Source organism: Echinops telfairi, unplaced genomic scaffold, assembly GCF_000313985.2.
Source record: "Echinops telfairi isolate 266 unplaced genomic scaffold, ASM31398v2 ScPeMD7_3533;HRSCAF=4204_1, whole genome shotgun sequence".
Lineage (NCBI taxonomy): Eukaryota > Metazoa > Chordata > Mammalia > Afrosoricida > Tenrecidae > Echinops > Echinops telfairi.
In genome coordinates this window covers 14,022,339-14,032,236 of record NW_022107432.1, presented here as the reverse complement: position 1 = coordinate 14,032,236, position 9,898 = coordinate 14,022,339, and the positions used below count along the sequence as shown (strand labels likewise).

Genomic DNA, 9,898 nt, shown 5'->3' with positions numbered 1-9,898 from the left:
AAATGTTTTGAGAATGATGAGGGCAATGAATGTACAAATGTGCTTTACACAATTGATGTATGTATGGATTGTGATAAGAGTTGTATGAGCCCCTAATAAGACAATTTAAAAAAAAGAAAAAGAAAGTATTACTTTGCAATGAAGTATAAAGTATTAAACTATTCATGAAAGGACTATACAAATTTCTGTTCTGTAGAAATTATACAGGAGAGACTATCAAAAAGGTAGTATTTGGCCACATTTGTAACCGTCAATGCTTTAAAGGCAATGTTATCTATCTCAAAATCCAGCCCAGGAAATTCCTGTCTGGAGGTTGGTGCTCTGTTCCATCCAGTCACTCTGACGCATCGTGACTCAGTCAGTCCCCATAAAACCCATAGGGCTTGCTGCCCTGCAATCATTATAAAGCAGACTGAGGGATCTTTTCTTACACGGAGCTGCTGGTGAGTTCAAACGACTAACTTCCAGGCTAACACCGTTGTTACCAGGGCTCCAATCTCATATCTACTACGTAGGATTCTGCAGCTACAAGGGGTGTCTTTTGGCCTTATGACTACAGAGAGCATGTAAACCTCTTTTCCAATTTTTGTAGAAATGGTTCTTTCTCATCTCTATGGTCTAAGGTCACAATTCCTCTTTAGAAAGTTCTCCACTTTTTTAACCTATGGGTGCCAACACTGAACTTGAACCTCTATTTAACTCACAAATGTACTTAGTTTCCTTCACAGCACACCTGGTTATTTAAACATGTCCTGTCCTGTGGGTTTAGTTGAAGGTTTCATTGTCTTTCCTCATAACAAAGAATGTAAGTTCTGTGAGGCAGGGACTGCTGAATATTCACATTCCAGGAGCGCTGTCTGATGCTGAGTTGGGATTCAATGACAGAAGAAAAACAAGGAGGAAGAATGGGAGGGAAAACAAATTTATGAATAAATGCCAGAAAAACACCATATCCGAGAAGCTCTTTTCTCTTTAACACACACCTATTGCTTTCGTTTATCATCTAACATGTTATTTGTGAAAGAAATGCTATACAGGGTCAACGTTGATGATATCATTATTCTTAATATGGGCATCTTTTCCTTTTAAAACATATAGCGGAATACCTTCAAGGATATTGAAGACTATATTACAGCAGCAGCAGCAACGAATCACTTGTTAGGCAAACGGGAATGATATTTATTAAAAACTACTGTCCTCCAGGGGGTAAGCTGTTTACTTTTTGTGTCACCCTCACAACAAAAGCATTTTGTATTAAAATGATGCTTACTATCAGGCCAGCAGTTTGAAACTACCGGACGCTCTGCAGGAGAAAGATGAAATGTTCTAGTCTGGTAACGATTGGCAGTCTTAACCCGTACAAGGGCAGTTCTACTGTGTCCTATGTGGTTGCTATGAGCCAGAATCTACCAGATGGCGGTGACAGAAGAAAATGAGATGGACCATTTTCAGAGTTCACTGTGGTAATTCTGCTATATCTCATATTACGTGACCACGTCCTCTTTTTTGAAGATATCATTTATTTCAGGTTGGAATAAATGTCCTTTCCAATTGCTTGAGTATTTTCATTTGTTTATCTTACAATAGAATTTAGAGTAAATTACTCAGCTTGTAATATATAGCTAGCTAGCTTTTGATTAAAAGAGCAATAGATTTGGCAATGAAAAAATATTGAATCTTCCCATTTATGTTATGCGTCATCTTTTTTTCTATTTTGCCTCGTTTTTACTTAATTTTTTTTACTAGTTTTTCTCTATGGTGTTAAAAGCTCTCCTATTGAAAGCTAGAACATATGCCCTCCTTCTCTATACATCCAGTATCTCCCTGGCACTTGATACGGGGTAGGCACTGGGTAAATACTTGACGAATGTAAGAATGGACACATCAGTGCAATGTTCACCCCGAGGTTTTATCAGACTAATGAAACAATCATTGAGCAAAGAGTGACATTGAGTTTGGCATTTGGGATGCAGCTTTAGGCCTCTAAGCAGAGCTCTGATTGTCAACTTTCTTTTTATTGCAGCATTCTATGATTTTACTGTACTTAACATAGGTTGACACATTTTGGCCAATAACAGTTGTCTTAAAAGCAGAATTACCAGGAAATTCAATTCTGAATATTGGGACTTGGATCAAATGGCATTGGATAGACTCTGGCAGTTCCCTGTGCTACTGTCCATATCTATTAAGTCTGCTTACTAACTAGTCGCATTATCTATTTCATGTTGGAATTTCTTTAGGGTGTGGTAGGACTGGACAGATGGGTTGAAAGTCTTCCTTCAGGCAAAATACACATGAAAGTGGGCAGATGGGTTTCAGTAAGCAACCCCTATCCCTGGAACACATGGTCAAACAGAGAAAACGACAATACACCATTTTCTAGTAATGGGTTAAAATATCATTGAAAAAAGGCAAATTTAAAACTAAGATTTTATATATATAAAGCAATACTAGAAGGTGTTACAGTGTCACTCTCCTTCCAAGGTAGAGACTTTCAGGAAACAAATTTTATAATAATACATGCTCTCAGAGAACTAAAGGTAATGTACAAAAAGAGACCAGTGCAAGCAATTCTAGTCAGCACTGAGTAGGTTCCAATTAATAACGAACGACCTTACATAAAACAGACAACCCACTGTCTATTTGCTGTGCTTGAACCCACTGTGACAGTGAATCTCCCTGAAGGTCATATTTATATTTACCAAGTGTGAGGACTGGTCCCTTCTGGTACCATGCCTTAAATGCATGAGACGAAGTCATGCCAGCTTTTCAGGGATGCTCTGACTATGCATCTTGCAAAATAAATTTGCATATTCTATGGTAGCCCATGGCATATTTAATATTCTTTGCCAACACTATATTTCAAATCCATCAATTCCGTTGGTCTTTATTTATTGTCCAGCTCCATGTACATATGATATAATTAATCATAGTGTTAGGTAGCTTGGCTTAGGGACTGCGACATCCATTACACATGCTCAGTGGTCCAAGCTTCTGGCCAGGAAGGGGTGGTACACCTAGGTGGGCGTTGTACCTGGAATGGCCCATGTGGGCCAAGTGAGTTTGATTCAGCCAATGGGGTTGACCAGTATCTTCGACCACACCTCCCAATGGGGCCCTGAAAAGGCCAGAGGTTTTGCTGTGGGCTCTCTCTTTTCCCAGTGGCTGCTCCATAATGTAGCACAGCTGGGCTGCGGTTCCAGGGGCTGCCAGGCTTCAGTCCCACAATTGTGCCATGGACTCTCTTTGGCTTGTGTTCTATTTACTGTAGGGCCTCAAACTGCTTCTTTCATAAAACTCACTTGGATCACAAACCAGGCTTCAGTGTGAATTCTTTCTTGTGCAGAGCGAAGGACCGAGGTATCTCTCTCCCATGACAGATCTAACAATGGCTTGGGTCAGACACACCTTGGTGCTCAGAGTAACATATTTGTTCTTTAATACATTAAAGAGGGTTTGTGCAATAGATTTCCCCAGTGAAAGGTGTTGCTTGATTTCATGACTGCTGATTCCAAGATCACTGATGGTGGGACCAAGTAAAATGAAATCGTTGACAACTTCAATCTTTCCTCTGTTCATTGGGGTGCTGTTTTTTCATTCATTTGTGAATATTTTTGTTTTCTTCACATTGTCAGTGTTTCAGGTCCTCTTCTCTTTCAGCATGTAAGACTATTTCGTCGTCATATCACAGGTTATTGATGCATATGCTTCCAATGCGAATGCCATATTTCTCATCAGCTAGGCCAAGTTTTCTTGGATTATTTGCTCAGATTACAGATTAAGTATGGTAACCTGACACAACCCTGATGCACACATTTCCTAATTTTATTTTTGTTTGAAAGATTGCTTCTTGATCTATGTTCTGCATAGACAGATTCTGTTTAAGCATAAATAACTGTTCTGGAATTTTATTCATTGCAATACTATCTAGAATTGCTTGTGACCCACATTATTGAATGCTCGGGCGTGGTAAATAATAACCAGGTAACCATGTATCTGCTATTCTCTGCTTTCACTTAAAACACATCTGACATCAGCAATGATATCCCTTGTTCCACTGCCTCTTGATGAATGTCTGACAATTCTCTGTTAATGTGCTGCAACAATGTTTTTCAAGTATGTTCAGCAAAATTCTACCTTTGTGTTTTATTAATGCTATTACTCGGTAAGGTCTGCATCCCCTTGAGTCACTTGTCTTTGGAACGGACACAAATGTACATCTCTCCAAGTGACTTGGCCAGGAATCTGTCTTCCAAATGTTTTGACATGACTAAGTGAGCGTCTGCAGCACAGTACTCCTTTGTTTGAACATCTCAAGGGTAATCTGCCAATTCCCGGAGGATTGTTTCTCTCCAATGCCGTCAGTGGAAAGTGGGCTTCCTCCTTTAATACCATGAACATTATCAAGTAAAGAAAGAAATATTTTACTTTTAACAGATATAACTTGGTCTCAGTTAATATTTCTATCAATTAATTACAGGATGATTCAATAGAATGTTCAATGAATAGGCAGATAATATTACTCTGGAAAGAAATGATCAATGTTTAAGGTTTTTAAGCAAAGGGATATGAGATTATCCACACACACACACACACACACACACACATACACTTTTACACAATAGGAATAGAGTTGAAGTTGGCAACTTAATTGGAAGACCAATCGCATGATATGGCTGGGAAATTTGAAAAGGTATTTTAACTCTTTAAACACAGTTTAACCAGTGTTAATAAAAGAAATGTATCTGAGGTAGTGAGATGCTAACAATACTGGAAAGCTTCTATTTGCATCTCCATGTTCAAGTTCTAGGCCCTGGTGGCGTATTGGATTACATTGGGCACTTAACCAAGAGGATAGACATTTGAAACCACCAGCAGCTCTGAGGGAGAAGATGAGGCTTTCTACTCTTATAAAAAGTTCTTAAATGCTTCCCCCACACACACACCCCCACTATCATGATCCCAGTTCTACCTTACAAATCCGGCTAGACTAGAGAGTGTATACTGGTACAGATAGGAACCAGAAACAAAGGGAATCCAGAGCAGATGATCCCTTCAGGACCAGTGGTGAGAGTGGTGATGCCAGAGGGTGGAGGGAAGGTGGAGTACAAAGGGGGAACTGATTATAAGGATCTACATATAACCTCCTCTCTGGGGGATGGACAACAAAAAAGTGGGTGAAGGGAGACGTCGGACAGTGTAAGACATGACAAAATAATAATAATTTATAAATTATCAAGGGTTCATGAGGGAGGGGAGAGCGGGGAAGGAGGAGGGGTGGAAATGAGGATACCAAGGGCTTCAGTGGAGAGCAAATATTTTGAGAATGATGAGGGCAACGAATGTACAAATGTGCTTGACACGATTGATGTATGCATGGATTGTGACAGAGTTGCATGAGTCCGCAATAAAAGGATTTTGTTTAAAAAGGAAAGCTGCAGTCTGGAATCCCACGGGGGCAGTTCTACACTGTCCTAAGGGCTACGATGAGTCAGAACTGACTCGATGTCAGTGAGGTGAGCTTACCTTCTTCCGTCCAGAGCAATGCCCTGGTTACTGCTTACCTGTATGCACTGCACCAGTAACTTTGCTTTTCTAAACATCAATCATTCATTTCTATTGGGTGGGAATTTTGCACTTCAGATCCTCACCTTTGCATGCAATAATCCAAACTGTTCATCAGACCCTCCAGGAATCTACTCTCACCCACTCCCTGACACCACCCCTGTTCCATGGTCTACCATCCTGCATTTCACCCAAGTCAACACCCATCAAGAGTCCAACCCATTGTCTATGTCTCCTTTCCTGTCTCCCCTACTCAGCAATCCCCCAAATCTGATCCATTTGGCATGAGATTCTTTATCTTGTTCCTTTTTCCCCTGCTTTTCTGTCAGGGGTCTTATATAATAGTTGTCCTTTTGTGATTTGCTAATTTCACTCAGCATAATGTTCTCTAAATGAGATGCAAGTATGTGATAAAAAGAAAGAGAATAAGGTCAAGGTATTTATTATCTTAGAGTCCTCCTTATACCTATAGCTGGTTCAACCCCTTCAGAAAAGGGGAAAACCAATTTTCAAGCAGTTCTACATAGCCTTCTCCACCTCTATATTCTAGAAATGACTCTCTTCTCTTGCTCCTTTAGAGAATGAGTGGTAAGGATGCTTTGTTATTACTAGCTCCATCCTACCTTTTTGGGGGGTGGGGGGAAGTCCCTTATTTATTCTCAAATTTAGCAATGCAATGATATCTATTTCCTGCATCAATTTCCCTGATTAATAGGGATTGAACATGTTCTCAGTTACATGATTTAGTTACCAAGCTGGTAACTGATGAACTCACCTCATTCTGTTCAAAATAACTCTGGTCCCACCCGAGACTGATACTTATACTCTTTTTCAGACATTCAGAGTGATGAACACAAAGACTTATGAGAAGACCTCTGATCGCTAAAAAATATGGGGAATGTGTGAATCTGTAAAACAGCCCTGGGTGGCAAGTTAGAAAGATGAGCCAAAAAACATTTTAAAAAAGGACTTCAGTCTTAGACCCAATAATTTCATGTATAAAAGTTTGTATTAATCAAATAAGAGATATGAGATATGAATATGAATAACGCTGGTAAGTTTATTGCAGAGTGAGTTATGAGAACAAAGTCTGAAATAACATATTACATGATTCTACAATTGAAAAAGAGTGAAATAAAATATATGAGAGGAATCACAAAAGTTTGTGGAAAATCCCACTATCCTTAAATTCCATATTCCACAAATTCCTTGAAGTCTTTTCATATACATATATATATATATTCACATATATGTTACTGAGTATTCAAGCTATTGGAATTGTGTCTTTGAAGATATGAGTGATGGAAATTCTCATGATGTTAATATGTATAAGACATCTGTGTTTAAGTATTCTTTGTATTGTAGTGCAAAAATCATTTTAAGATTAAAACACCCAGATCTTAACCACAGTTATCTTTGTTCAGGGAAGATGCATGGCCACTTGGTTTATTTTAAGAGGTGACTTCAGAAGGCTCTGGAAAAAGTTCCATTGTCTTTCTATCCCTTTTCCAACAAGCTTTTTAAAACCATCTCATAGAATGTAAATAGACTAAGAGATAGTGGTTCCCATAGGCCAAAAGGATACCGGGTAGTTGAAAACCAAGAAAGAAGTGCCACAGGGTTGCATCCTTTCAGCATACTTATGCAGTCTGAATACTGAACAAATAATGAGAAGCTGGCCCATGTGAAGAATATGATAACAGGGTCATAAAAGGATCATTAATAACCTTTGATATGCAGATGGCATAGCCTTGTTTGCTAAAAAGGTAGAAAACTTGACGCACTCGCTGATAAAAGTTAAAAACTATAGCGTTGGGTCTGGATTACACCTCAATGTAAAGAACACACACATCCTCACAAATGGATGAACAAACAACATCCTACTATACAGAGAAAAGATTGAAGTTGTCAAAGATTTCATTTTACTTGGATTTCTAATCAATGCTCATAAAATCAGCAGTCAAGAAATCAAAAAGCTCACTGCTCAGGGCAAACCTGTTGCAGAGAGCCTGCTTTAAGTGTAAAATAATGCAGGTGTCACGCTGAGGACTAAGATGCACCTGACCTGAGCCATGGTACTTTCAATTGCCCCATACACATGCAGACGCTGGACAATGAACAAGGAATACCTGAGAAAAAGGTATGCATTTTCCTGGTGCTGGTGCAGAATACTGACTATACCACAGAATGCCAGAAGAATGGAGATATTCATTTTAGAAGAAGTACAGTGAGATTGCTCCTTAGAAGTGAAAACTTCACCTTGACAAGTTATAAGGAGGGTCCTAGAGTGGGGCATCATATTTGATGAAGTAGATCTTCAACAAGAAAAGAAGACAATGCTCAATGAGATGAATGACCACAGTGGTTGCAACAATGGCTCAAACATAACCATTTTGAGGCTGGTGCAGAAGTAGGCAGTATTTCTTTCCACGGTGCACAGAGTGGCTGAGTGAAAACTGATTTGACAGCCCCTAAAGCCAACATACCACAAGCTTTTATAGATTATCAAGTTGTGTATATTACTAAAGAATTAAAACTCAGTTTTTAAAAAAATAAATACTAATTATGAACTATGGTTAAAATGACAGGAACCAAATAAGCAAGGAAGGAGAGCTTCCAAGAAGTGAAGGGGGTGGTATCTAAAGGAGGGGAGTTAAAGGCCTATATAGTTTAAGTGACAAAACATGCACCCACAATAATTAGAGAAAGACAGGTGTTGGCTTAGTATGAGGAAAACAATCCCAGTGTGATTTCAAATCATGGGAACAAGTTGTCCTAAAGGGTGTTTGTTTTGTTTGTTTTCCTGTCACTGGAAGTATTTCAGATGTTGGATAATATTTTAGGCATCTTCTTACTGTGATGTAGGGTGTGACGAGTTGTCATGTCATTAGGTACCATCCAGTCGGTTCCGACACATAGTGACTGTGTGCACAACAGAAACACTGTATGCTCCTGCACCATCCTCACAATGGACAGTAGTTGCCTAAAATTCCCTCTTATCAGAGATTCTAAAATTTTCATGCCACTGAATAATATCTAAATATTATTACCTGATCTCATCATCAGAAATGTATTTCTTTATGACAGGTTTCAAGGAAAGGTTTATAGGCATTCTCTTTTAGTCTTGTTAGAGATCATCAGAATGTCCTATTCTGTTCAGATTTAGTTCTTTTAGAGACTGGTTATAGGTTTTGTCAGTGTTACATACTTATAACTTAGAACCATTGCATAATATATACCCCAAATATATACATTTTTATTATTGAGTTAGCTATTTTAACAGACTTGGTTAATACAATGTCTAGATCCATTCACCCTGTCTGCCGCAGGGTATCAGCTAATGCCTCCCTTCCCAGCTGCTTGAGCCTCATCCCCGAGCACGCACTGACTCTGATCCCTTCATGAGTTGCCTGGGGAGCTAGGAAACATTAACAACAGCAAGAACATTTTTTGGAGGAGGTTTAAATCAAGAGAGAAAGATTGAACAGATGGGGCAGATGAATTACTTGCCCTTCTCTTGCACCTCCCACCCCATAGTAGAACCTCAAGACGGTTCTTCCCTAGGCATCTCCTGTAAAATTGAACTGCCGTGTCTTCTTGGGATGCTGTGGCCACCTTCTGCTTTCTGGTCCTCCTTTCCTCCCTTGCTTCCTTCTCCCATGGTTTCTTCTCTGGGTTTATTTGTTCTAATAAAGCATCCCAACAGAAGCTTTGCTCTACGTTCTGTTTTTCTGAGGAACTAGGTGAAGGGAGATTAAATTATATTTTAAGTTCATTGATCAGAGGATTTCAAATTCAACACAAATGATGATGCCTCCTGACAGAGGGAGCCACTAGTAAATTCTGATATGGAAAACCAGAGGGAAAACCAATCTGCAGCCCAGAGGAAACAAAGAGAATCCTGGAATGAACCACAACATAAAGACCCGAAGGCTCAAAACATGGTCTGATGACAATCATCTGATGATGTGCTATGATCACAGGTTGTACTTGAGGATGAGCAATAAAAGTCTACTCTCCCTACATCTATCGCTTGCCTATGAAAAGTTTTAGTAGCAAACTCATTCCTTGTCTTAGCCCTCTCCAAGCCCATTAAGCAATCCACTTGATAATTCCCAAATGCTTAATCCTTATGCCCCTTACTCACCAACTTTCAGCTCACCGCCTGCAATGACCATGCAGGCTATACTCAACACGTTGCTTCTGTCCACAGGGAATTCTAAAGTCCCCAGTACATAGAGGCCTTTGAGAAGTGGAAGATCTGTATCCACAAGGACAGTCGTGTCTGCGGAAGAAAAAACAAAACAAAAGGTGATGCACAAGCAGAACCACC

General features: G+C 39.4%; 1 protein-coding gene across 1 annotated transcript in view; it reads right to left on the bottom strand.

The window, feature by feature from the left end:
* The window catches only part of PKHD1 (PKHD1 ciliary IPT domain containing fibrocystin/polyductin), a 579,560-nt gene that overhangs the window by 201,723 nt on the left and 367,939 nt on the right, over positions 1–9,898 (bottom strand). The window contains exon 54 of the mRNA XM_045294754.1: positions 9,713–9,850. Within this exon, the coding sequence (XP_045150689.1) occupies positions 9,713–9,850 (138 nt within the window). The remainder of the gene's footprint in view (positions 1–9,712; positions 9,851–9,898) is intronic.